A 12,025-nucleotide genomic window follows, 5' to 3' on the forward strand; every position below is an offset into this window, starting at 1 on the left:
CCACAGCAAGTGAGGTGGTCTCATTCTACTTTGACTCAAAACCAACACCCGTTCTTTGTCGCATGGGAGACTTTGGATGTGGAGATGGAGGATGGACACCAGTCATGAAGACTGATGGCAGCAAGGTAAGCCATCAACGTGCGGCCTATTAGAAACAGAGCTTTATGGGGTTACAGGCAACGACCAGGAGAAAGAGACTATGATCGTCTCTTGACATGAATAGGGTTCCCAGTATCAAAAACTGAGAATGTTCAGATATGACTTCTGGAGGTTAGAAACGCGAACTTCTGAGTTAAGACGTCACTTTATGCCAAAAAAAGTAGCGTCACAGATTTCTTCTTTTTTTTTTTTTTTTTTTTTTTTTTCTATGACATCAACTCTCACTCATGCTGATGACGAGATAATAAAATGGACTAAAAGAAAAAAAGCTGCTGAAAAATTGCATTAAATAAACGCGGAATCTACCGGTATAGGCAACAACGAGTTCAGTAAAAAACAAAAATTTAATTAAACCAAATCAACACAGACAGTGGTAATAAAAGTTCATAAAATGCAAGTTTTCAAAATGTTTATTACCGCAGTTTGTGTTATATTTTTAATCGAATGAAATTTGTTCCCAGATACGATATAAATTAAAGTTATTAAGCTGTCACTCTCGCTGAATGATGATCTCAAAAAAATCTGGGTTAGCATGGAGAGATTGTTTAATTAAGTTCCAGGTTGCAATTTAGGTCTGAAAATAATAATAAAAAAAAGAATATGGGCGGTTTTATTTGATGTGTTACTTAAAGGGCCGGACGCGGGGAGGGGGGGGGGGGGTGGGGGGATCTCCCTTATATGTGCTATATAGCTATGTGCGGCCCCAAAGGGTGCGATTTTCAGCCATTTTGGTAATGAATAGGGTATCGATTTTGTACAATTTGGTCATAAATAGGGTATGGTTTGTGCACCCTAGTCTTGAAGTGGGTATAGTTTTTTACAAGAAGCTACTTTTTCAGCAAATTTATTGATGAGACATTGAAGGAAAACCCCTCACAACGCCTTCAAAATCGGTCTGAACTAAGGAGCTATTTCTAAGTCAGGTCGGAAACAGGGTATTGATTTAAGGGTCAGGTCATAAATACGGTATCGGATTTTTTGGTCAGGTCATAAACAGGGTATGGAAAATCGCAGATTTTGGGCCTAACTAGGGTAAGGGTTTCGGAAAGTGGCCCACACAACCCCACCCAATTTTTCTGGGAGTACCCTCCCCCCAGGCTTAGAGACAGTGAATGATGTTCGCTCCATTTTTTCGCAGAACACCTTTCATTATAATTCGGGGTACTGGAGCGATTATAATGAGTTCAACGTTCTTGGAGGAGAGACTGGGTTTGACACACAAGAGACCAAGTTACCGACCTACTGGAAAACGCCCTTCTCCAAGATCTGTCTTGGTATGAAGATCGGCCAACAGATCAACTTCATTGTCATCAACAAGCAGGCCAAATCCCTGGACTCACTGATCGCCGATGGGCAATACCGCAACACCTCACTGGGTCGTAACACGTGGAAGACGCTGATTGGATCACAGGGCTCATTGCAATCCAACTGTGACAAGGAAGGGTTCAACACGGCTAGCGTTCACGTCACTTTGGGTAAAGCTCGAATTGGTATCCTTGGAAACAACGAGAAAGACTGCATTAAGTGTGACTCCAGAATAGGATTTGGTACAGGAGGACGGCACGATGACACTAACACGTGTGGAAACGAGGACGCCGAATTTAATGTACACATTAAGGCCATGGAATACATCTTGGTGCAATGAGGCGCATCTGCCATTACTATTCCATTGGTAAACGGGAACGTTATATGATTTTTAGATATTTCGGTACATCGTGTTTGATTCGTTCTTTTGCAAGGTTTCGCTTTGAAAAGTCAGTTACATTGACTTCTAGAAAAGTAAATCTTCCAAAAAGGGCGATTTAAAGGAGAAGATGAAGGTCATGCAGACACGAAAAATCCAGACGTTAAAAAAAGAAATTAGATGTTAGCGTACAAACCAGAGCAGCATAGGAACTGAGGTTTACATGCATGTAATGAGTATAATTGCCTGGGGCTTTGTAAACAGCGAGCGGCCGTTTCCTATTTCATTTCAATGGTAAATTAAAATACAACCAACAAAATAGAATGACTTCACGAAACTTTGTTTACCTAGCTTCATGCAAGATGACTCCACAGCAAATCAGAGATCGCTTTACATGAGCAAGGTTTTTAAATGAAATAAATTGTATGGTTTTAACGTTATACAATGTTAGACAGGTGTTTATTTGTCTTCTTTCATAGCAAAGTGTTCGACGGTGAGCATGCTCTATAAATTACATTCTGCTGTGAACAGCTTATCTAATTTTTCGCTGAAGATTTCTCCACGAATATGAAACGCTGTTATTTCTCAGTGTGTCGTTTACCTTCCGCGTTCGTTCTCTGGGAAATTTGCTTTCATTACCTAGTACTCACGATGCAAGGTCTGTATGTACACCTCTGTTAAATTTTAGCCCAGACAAAGTAAAATGTTGGATGGCTTTCATTTTCTTATTAACGTTATTAATCAGGGTAGAGTTGTCTTGGTTATGCATGAAATCGGCATGTGCCCGCTGCTTACGATATATAGCACTCCCGTGAATTCCAGTGTTTATTTATCTATATAGTAGTGCCGATCCTAGTTACAGACCAATACTGCCTGTGAAATGCCCTAGAAGCGACAAAACAAATTAGACCACTAATGAAATAAAGAAACTCCTTGACTACGAGGGAGCTCGACCTCGCGACTTTCATTTCATGACTACGAACGTAATTTCATGGGAAACAGTCATGTGCTTCTAATTATTGTTTGTAGAACTTCCAAGCTTGTGTGCATAAATAAAATTCATATTCCATTGTAGCTTTCTTAACAAAATGCCATCTTTCACGTAGTGTTAGTGATATTCAATACGTTCGCCTTAGTTTGCGCAAATACCTCTTTAAAATAGTCAACTTGTTGCTTAATGTTTTAAGAGTGCAGTGTGAAGTGTATTTTTGGTGTGGGTATACATGTAATAAATGTGGCTAAATGTCTGTTGCAATATTTAAGGTGGCCGAACACAGTTTTCAAGTGCCTATGCCTAATTCACCATTACTTTTAAACTATTTATGCTTTGGCGCCCGTTTTTTGCAAGAGTCAAGGTTAACCTCAGAAGGGTTTATTCTCGCATTTTGGCTAAGGTGTGTGCTGTTGCCATGGCAACGGGGCTGGTTAAAAACAAAGCTTAAAAAATGGTTTTTGTTTATTTAAAAAAAATCCAGTCGTTAGATGTTTTTCATCATTTGCCCACTACGAATTGACTTTAAATCCCTTCTGTCAACACTGTTCTAATAAAATTTTGACATAGACGATTTTCGTAATTCGCCGTAAATCGTTTTCACTGCATGTTCTGAATTGTTTAAAATTCCCTATGTCAAAATTCAGATTTTTTGTGATAGATCATTCACGTGGTTTCTGAACTATTTTTTTGCCAAATTTCTTGAAATTCTAACGACTGGATCGTTAGAAATCGGCAAGTTTCTGCAAAAGCAATCGGTCTCAAGTTTTCGAGCAACTGCGCGTGCGTTGCATTTAACTGGGTTCTTTTGGTAACAAAGAAAAAGCTGAAAATTGCAGGGTTCTTTGCATCGTTACCTTTTCTAATATATCTTTGTAATAAAAGACTAAAGCCATCAATACACTGCGTTCAAATATAGAGAAAAATAGCACAGATACTGCGGGTGTTGAGTAAATAAAATGATCGCTCTATTGACGGCATGTTTGTTTCTTGCAATCCTTGTGCGTGCGCTGAATTGCATCAGCAAAAGCGCGCGCGAAAACTGTGTTCGGTCACCTTAAGTTTACTTTATTCTACTCTGCCTCGAGGAAAGATTGATTTTTCATCCCAAGTGAACTGTTACTGCTTTTAAGTATTTTGCATTTCTTGTTTATGATCGTTACAGGAAATAAAACTGTAATTTGACAAAGAAATGTCAAAAGTTCTGACCATCAAAGGCAATTTTATTACACGGAAAATTGTTTTCAACTTTCAAGCATCTTAAACTAAAGTTAAAGGCCACAGTTTCACTAGACTCGTCAATATTGTTAGACAATGGGACGTCATTACACAGAAGCAGTTTTATTCCACAAAGCGTTTTAATTTTGTAATGCGAACACAGCTCTAACTAATCATTTGGTGTGGACTGTTTTGCGTGAGGATAAGCAACAATCCATGAAACATTAGGCCCCAGCGCCAAATGGCACAGTTTTAAATATTGATATCCAGTGCAACGCCATCACAATAGAGTCATGTGATGTTGCAGGCATAATTGAATTAGGATCTTCCATGGACAAACTTACCCGTTGACATACGGCCAAAACCTTGGATTCTCATTGATTACTATTTCAATATGTTCTGACATGTCAAAGGAAAAGAAATGCGGTTATGAAAGTTAGACTTACTGCTTTTAATTGGCGGAAAACGGCATTTTTAACCATGATGTAGTAACGCTGTAACGGACGCGCTCGTGAGCAAAGTCAGCCTGCGAAATATTGTCAATAAAAAGTCGTGTTATATATTGTCGATTTGTTTAAATTACGCACTTGGTGTCAAATATTTCATCCGTCTAAGAAAAACATATTCCGACAACTACATTATTCAAATGGACACCTGCAAATCAAAAGAGCTCCAAAATGAGTGGCACCTTGAATTCGATTCAAATTAAAAACCTCTCATTCTCACAGTTTTGAAAAAACTCATCACTTGCTGCAACTTGAAAGGTACGCTGTTAAAATTGCTATCGCAGTAAAATTTTGTATTCGATCATGATTGCGGTTTTTAGCAATCTACTGTTTCTTGTCTGCTGTTTTGTCGCCTCACTGTCGTCTGTTATGAACAAAGCCAGCTGTTCTGCAGGTAAGATTCGATCTCTGTATTTTATTGATAAAATACAATGAGCAAGTTCAGCTTGAAATAATGAGTATGTATTATATTTTAACTTTTAAAAATGCATGTATATATAGTTCGGTAGAATAACTGAATCCTTAAATGATGAGAGCTGCTGTCTCTTATTAAATAAAGTGGTTAGTTTTTTTCTCTCAATTCCATGTACAGCATCAGGGGATTAAACATATCATAGTGAATGTTTCGTGCAACTGGCCAAAGTTTGAAAGGACTATTCGGGCTTAAATTATCATGGTGAAAGGAGTGTTACATGGCACAGAAACGAAATTTGCAGGGTAGTCTTTGGTTAAGTCGGAACTGTCTGATCCCGTTATTCCCCAGCAAGCACCTAATTGCAAACGCCAAAGTGTTTCTGAATGATAATGGTGCTGGGAAATTTGCGATAAAATTCCCCTTTGGCCCTTTTTCGCAGGTTTGCTTAGCTTTGCAACATAAAAATTGTGGACGAGAATTTCGATCGTTATTCACTATTTTCAATGCGGCGTTAGCTGAAATAATTAATGTTGCACCATATATACCACATTTTGACGCGACGCACTGTCGTAAGCTTTGGCGGAACTTTCATTTTACCATCGTGTTGACATTGCAACGTATAATTAACATGAATCGGAGACAGTTTGTTTTTCTAGCTAGAACATGTTTATATTAGAAATTACGCCGAAGTTTACTCTGGATGTTATCGCCACTACGGAAACAGTTCCTAGTGATCTTGGAACTAGTGTCATCCAAACGAAAGGCGCGCACCCTGTAGTTAGTTGACCAAACGTCATCAAGGAAAACAGTCTATTTATGGTGATCTTGACTCATACGCTCACGAACAGGACTGAAAATTGTTTGTAGCGTATAGTATCTGGTTCATGAAAACAGTGCAGATATAAGAAACTTCCTGTAAAAATTCCCCTTGGCAATATTCTGCAATACTATAATAGGCCCTTTGCAGCTAGGCCATCACGTGGCCTACTTTTAATACAATTATGGGCTACGGGTTAAAGAATGCCAGAAATGCAAAAAGCATCTGGAAAATATCAAAATGACCGAGTTTGAAGCCCCTAGCATTCAGTAAAGAATGACATACTATGACGGTTTGAATTTTTAAAACTAAGAAGATTTCTATTAAAACACTTGTTGGAGAGTAAGACCTAGTGACATTTCTATAAATACCTTCTAAATTTTCCGAAAATTCAAACTCTCGTATAAACTTACTCTTTATTGCCAGGGGCCTCAAACTTCTTTGTAACCTTTCGTAGCGTAATAGAATAGCTAGTTTGTCAAATATTTCTTAAAACGTCTTCTAAGTTCTGGTCGCATTGTTTTCACTTCCCACAGAATCAAACATTCTGCAAGAGAATTATAACGAGCGTCTGTATTCAGTACACGAGTTCCACTCTCTGAATGTGCCTAATGTTGGAACAACTATGGCGACTGACGAATTTGATTGTTGCTTTAAATGCCTGCGGAATCCTTCATGCTTCTCTGTTAACCTGGCTGCGTCCCAAACAGTCCGTAAACAACCTTGGTGTGAGCTTCTGCCTTCCGATAAGTACAACAGCCCCGAGAAATATCAACAAAACAAAAGTTCGCATCACATCTCCATCATGGTGAGATTCACTGTCTAATAACGTAATATGAAAGATGAATCATACTTCTACTGAATTTTAAGGTATGAGTCGGAGGAAACGTATTCTCAGCTCCCTTTTTCAAATTTACCCTATTATAGAAAGCTCCCGGGGGAGACACAAGGAACAATATTTCTTGATTATTTTCTTCCAATATCTTTATAGCTGTAGCAAATTTGTAACTTCAGTTTTGGAGATTTTTCTCTAGTATAGAGAGAGGCCGGAAATCCAAGAGGAATATAGCGGATTCTGAATATGGCACAGCTTCCAAGATGCAGGAATTTTACAAACTAATGACTTAACAAGTCGATACTTAAGAAATAGAAAACATGTACCGTGTTTCTATCGAATTTTAGTATAAATCTACTAGCGTTCTATCACGAATGCCCTCCTCTGATTGGCTATACGCTACTCACTATCTATTCCGTTATAGATAGTGAGTAGCGTAGCAGTGTGCGCTTGTTAACAGAATGACGGCCTCTTCTTGGCGTTTTCGAGGTGTTAATGAAGAGGATTGGATAACGTTTTGAACGACAAGTAGATTTATACTAAAACAATTAGATTATTCGCTCTTGATTCGCCTTCGTCAACTATCACGCTATAGAAATTTTGAGCTCATAATCTAATTGTTTGATAGGAATACGATTTTTAACCAATCAGCGCGCGTATTTTCTTACGATTGTTTTCTATAAAAGAGTTTGGAAGCACTTTACAACTCAACGTGAATCCAATCACAACACATCCACAAAGCAGAATGTCCAACTAATATTCATTTTGCTTTCTGATTTTGATTCGTAATGAGAGCAAGTCTTGTATATTGATCATGTGCTTATGATCTTATTTCAGTCACCTTGTTCCTCCTCGCCATGTCACAACGGAGGTACCTGTGTGCCAAACTACAAGGAGAACACATTCAAATGTAGTTGTGAAAAAAGTTTCATTGGAGAATACTGCGAAAAAGGTAAACGTCAGTAGCTGCACTTTGTTAACTAACCTGTAGAAATCTTTTAAGCCCAACACAGTCAGTGTAGGGGTACTAAGTCACTCAAATTTCTTTTTTGTTAATTACAGTATCTATGTATCCATCGATTTATTGATACTCCACGATAAAATTCTAGTATATACCTTTTTAAAATTAAATCTGTTTCTATGGCTAGCATGATTGACTTGCCAAATAATTTAAATGTACTGTATTTACACAACAAACAGGAAAAGCTCTCATTATCTCGTTACAAAGTGTTCGTTCATAGAGATCGTATTAAAATCTGAAATGTTGGTTTTAATGGAGATAGGAAAAACCAAAGAACCCGGTGAATAAAACCTCCGCGCAGGGATGAGAAAAACAAACATTAACTCAACCTACCAGTGACGACGGGTCCAGGTTTAAAGCCCGCGCCACATTGGTGGCAGGCTATACATATGATCAGGCGTTCTCTTTTTTGGAAAGAACTCCTGATCGCGGTTTAGTGGCAGGCGAGCGCTCTGACCGACGCGCCAGTCCTGCTCCACAGACTTTTGGTCCATGGAACTATTCATGGCCAGGGTCAGCGAGTGAGCGAAACTGCGTTAGCATCAATGTGTCTGTCTCTAATAGGTGTGGAATCATGCAAGGAAGTTTATGATGTTTACAGGTAAGTCATAGCATTAGCTTTCTAATACCACCTCGTTTGAATACTATATTCAATGCATGTAAAGTTTCTCTTCTCAACGGTAGGTCGATTCCCTGACGGTAATCGCTCTTGAATAAATGGATTTTACAAAAGGATTGACGTGAGATTCATTGGAGAGTAGCTACACCAGCTGATGAAATTTTAGCTTCCAACTGATAAGAGTGTAAATCAATATGGTATATTACCTCATAGAAGCATAGAAGTATATTACGAGATAAATACGATTTATCGACAGGCGCATATCATCTAACACTTGTAACAGACAATTAACCGACCCTTGGACATTTGTGGCTAAATATTAGGGTATCATTCGTCAGCGAAATGATGACAACTTTACATAACATTAGTACATAACAATAGTGCTTTTCATTTTCATCAAGAACCCTTCGTTAATTTGAAGAATTGGTTTTTTGTAGAAGCTATCACCCGAAGATTTAGAGCTACCATTTGATAGGTGCCATTTGTGGCAAAAAACAAATAGCATAAGTCACAAATCCAGGAGATCACCTGTCAATGATTTTCTATATATCTATATAACTGAGAAAAAAGAACACTGTCTCCTCGTTAAAATTGCATATACAATGTTCCGAACTTTTGCTGCAAAAACTGGAAACTACCTTGAAACAACAACACAGACAGACAGACAGACAGACAGACAGACAGACAGACAAAAGGAGTGTTGTTTCAATAGAATTAAATTTATTTCCTGTAGCCTCTTTTAAGATTTTTTTCATCATTTAACAGATCCAACGTGAGTCAGCTGGTCACTCTTCACTTTGACTCAAAACCAATTTCTGTTCTCTGTCACGTGGGAGATTTTGGATGTGGAGAAGGAGGATGGACACCAGTCATGAAGATTGACGGAAACAAGGTACATTTAACAATTATTTCACGAGTGCGTGTTGGATATGACAGATGATTTATAGCCAATGAGGCGCGTACCCCCGAGTTGGCTATAATGATCTCATACAATGATCTACAAGCGCGAGTGGAGTAATTAGCTAATAATTGTTTTATTAAAAACGCCCCCAAAATATAGAAAACACAAATGAGATCTAAAAAATAAAAAGGACCCAAAATCTTGCGCGTACGTTTAACATATTTGTAGAAGATTGTATGATAATTTTGCTCGAATACCACAATAGCTAAGCCGATGAAAACTCTTAAGTTTCCAAGACTGAAAACGAGAAAGAATAGGATTGATGACAATTGTTTATATAGTGTGTTACTTGGAATTAAGTAATCTATGATTTTGTTTCCATTCTGCCTATTTTTCTTTCCTCTCATCCAGTCAACCTTCCACAACAATTCCCCGCACTGGACCGACAAGAAGGATTTTAACCTTCCAGGAGGCAAGACTGGGTTTGACTTACAAGAGACCAAGTTACCGACCTACTGGAACACACCCTTCTCCAAGATCTGTCTCGGTATGAAGATCGGCCAACAGACCAAGTTCATCGTCATCAACAAGCCAGCCAACTCTCTGTACTCACTGATCGCTGACGGGAAGTACCGCCCCACCTCACTGGGTCGTAACAAGTGGAAGAAGCTGATTGGTTCACAGGCCTCCTTACAGCGCAACTGTAACAAGGAAGGGTTCAATGCCGTGTGCAACAGTTATCGTAGGGCGAGAATTGGCATTCTTAGTAACAACGAGAACGCGTGCACCACCTGTGACTCGAGAATCGGGTTCGGTATAGGATCACCTAAACAAATCATTTGTGGAAACGTGGCAATGCATGGCGGTGATAATGGAGACAAACACATCAAAGCCATGGGATACATTCTAGTTCAGTGATAAGAACTTTGTAAGATGCCGTCCTGTCAAACAAGCTTTTAACGGCTCAGTAGATTAGCATCGATACGCTTTGTACTGTAGAACAAATAAAAAGTGGTGATGGCAAAAAAAATAGATGTTCCTTCTTTTTACTAATGCTGGGGCGCTCGGATTTATATGCAAAAATCGGGGAGTGCAAGCCCTGGGCTGGTTTCTGTCCACCTTAGTCAAACATAAACATTAAGGCCCTGTGGTGAACAGTTCCCTCAGTTCTCAGTGAAAGTCAATATATCTGCGAGAAAAAACATAATACCTCAATATTCAACTGATCACGATATTTTAGTCTTAGGACGATTTTATTGTTGATTTCGTTATGCCCCACAGCTTCTTACATTGCATCAACCAAAAAGAGGACAAAATGGAAACTTTAAGCTACATGCACAAAATGAAATTCAAACCAAGATTCTGAAAGTTTCAATGAAGCCGAAATACAGCCAACGAAAGAAAGAAAAAAAGAGAAAGAAATATTTTCATACGAAACACATCTCGATTGACTAAGCGCTCTTTACAAAATATGAAAACCTAAAAGAGCTAAGCTTTGTACTAATCAAGGTCGCCACTGACTGCCTTGAGTTACTCTAGTGTAAACGACGATCGAATCCGGCCTACAAACTTTAACATCACCAAGTGGAAAACGAAAGAAAGAAAAAAATCGGTGCCTAATAATAGGCTAGGGGAGCCTATTATCAGATACCTCTTTCTTTCTTTCTTTCTTTCTTTTTCTCTTTCTCTCTCTAGACGTAAAGTGTGGCACATTTGCCACCTTTAGTCTCTGTTTAAAGTGGAAAATCATTGACTTGCTTTTATCCCAAACAAAGCTATAGATCAGTCATTTGCAGGCTGTTTAACGGTTCTTGCGAATACTTGTTCAATCAATAACTCCCTCGTGAATTTATAGCATTTTGAAGTTCAAAATGTAACCTTTGTGGCACACTTCAGGGGTAAGAGACAATTTAAACGGGTAAACTCCCATTTTGTCAGCGATGTATTATGCGCGCCAAGATGGCTGCCGGTGTCGTTCGCGTTCTCTTGATTTATTTTGTATTTCTAGCCTATTCTGATGATTTTCGCCCTATGGATGGACTCAATTTATAGCATTTTGAAGATTATATCATCATTCGTTTCGGTCGCCACAACTTATTACATATTCAAGAAGTGAGTTGTTATCAGTGCGGCGTTTTTCGCCGGCTCGTTTGCCTTTTCATCTGGTTTCGGTCTTAAAGGATTTCAGTTTGCTTCGGACAAGAGGATGTAGAGCAGGTGTATGGGCGAAGTCACGAACGAGGCAGAGGAGCATAACGACGGTTGTTTCAAATCGAAATGATCGTTTTTCGAAATTTGCATCTTTGCTTAATCGCGACAATCTCGTGAAGGTGCAGATCTCACAAGTTGCTAACACCCAGGATACTTCTCACGCGATCAACTTTTGTTTGCTCAATTCCAGGTCAATAAGGAATAAATCTAGCGTACTGAAAGACGTTGTTGACAAGGATATTGATATTCTTGCTTTGACGGAGACGTGGCTCAGACCTGGAAATATTGATTGTGTTGAGATTGGTGATTTATGTCCCACTGGTTATGATTTTATCCACGTTCCACGGGAATCGAGAGGTGGTGGTGTCGGCTTGCTTTTCAAAGAAAGTATGGATATTAAATGCAAAAATAGTGAGTGGAACACTTCCTTCCAGTCGTTCGAATTCTTGGATGTTCGTTTCAAGAGCTCAAAGATGATCAGGATGATAATTATTTACCGCCCACCGTCATCTGTGCCTTTGTCAACATTTTATCGTGAATTTTCTCTCCTGCTTGAGGAATTGGCCACAGCATCAGGCGAGCTTTTAATTGTCGGTGATTTTAATCTACATGTGGATTCTTCGCGTGATGTCAACGCATTGCATTTTT

The 12,025-nt window shown here is 38.9% G+C and overlaps 2 protein-coding genes across 2 annotated transcripts; both read left to right on the forward strand.

The window, feature by feature from the left end:
* Positions 1 to 2,915, forward strand: LOC149110257 (putative skeletal organic matrix protein 5). Its single transcript, XM_089292962.1, has 2 exons — positions 1 to 125; positions 1,298 to 2,915. Exons 1-2 carry the CDS (start codon positions 63 to 65, stop codon positions 1,802 to 1,804), a joined length of 570 nt encoding a protein of 189 aa, XP_089149088.1. The 5' UTR covers positions 1 to 62; the 3' UTR covers positions 1,805 to 2,915.
* Positions 2,916 to 4,552: 1,637 nt separating this feature from the next.
* Positions 4,553 to 10,196, forward strand: LOC110055286 (uncharacterized). The gene is made up of 6 exons (XM_089291956.1): positions 4,553 to 4,952; positions 6,327 to 6,598; positions 7,463 to 7,577; positions 8,211 to 8,247; positions 9,031 to 9,157; positions 9,578 to 10,196. Exons 1-6 carry the CDS (start codon positions 4,862 to 4,864, stop codon positions 10,082 to 10,084), a joined length of 1,149 nt encoding a protein of 382 aa, XP_089148082.1. The 5' UTR covers positions 4,553 to 4,861; the 3' UTR covers positions 10,085 to 10,196.
* Positions 10,197 to 12,025: the final 1,829 nt, after the last annotated feature.

This window comes from Orbicella faveolata, unplaced genomic scaffold (genome assembly GCF_042242905.1).
Source record: "Orbicella faveolata isolate gen_17 unplaced genomic scaffold, um_ofav_v1 contig_24, whole genome shotgun sequence".
In the NCBI taxonomy this organism is placed as follows: Eukaryota; Metazoa; Cnidaria; class Anthozoa; order Scleractinia; family Merulinidae; genus Orbicella; species Orbicella faveolata.

Coding starts and splice junctions, on each gene's coding strand:
- LOC149110257 (XM_089292962.1), top strand. CDS start 63: ATGGGAGACTTTGGATGTGGAGATGGAGGATGGACACCAGTCATGAAG. Junction 126..1,297: donor TGAAGACTGATGGCAGCAAG/GTAAGCCATCAA, acceptor ATTTTTTCGCAG/AACACCTTTCATTATAATTC.
- LOC110055286 (XM_089291956.1), top strand. CDS start 4,862: ATGATTGCGGTTTTTAGCAATCTACTGTTTCTTGTCTGCTGTTTTGTC. Junction 6,599..7,462: donor CGCATCACATCTCCATCATG/GTGAGATTCACT, acceptor ATCTTATTTCAG/TCACCTTGTTCCTCCTCGCC. Junction 8,248..9,030: donor GAAGTTTATGATGTTTACAG/GTAAGTCATAGC, acceptor ATCATTTAACAG/ATCCAACGTGAGTCAGCTGG.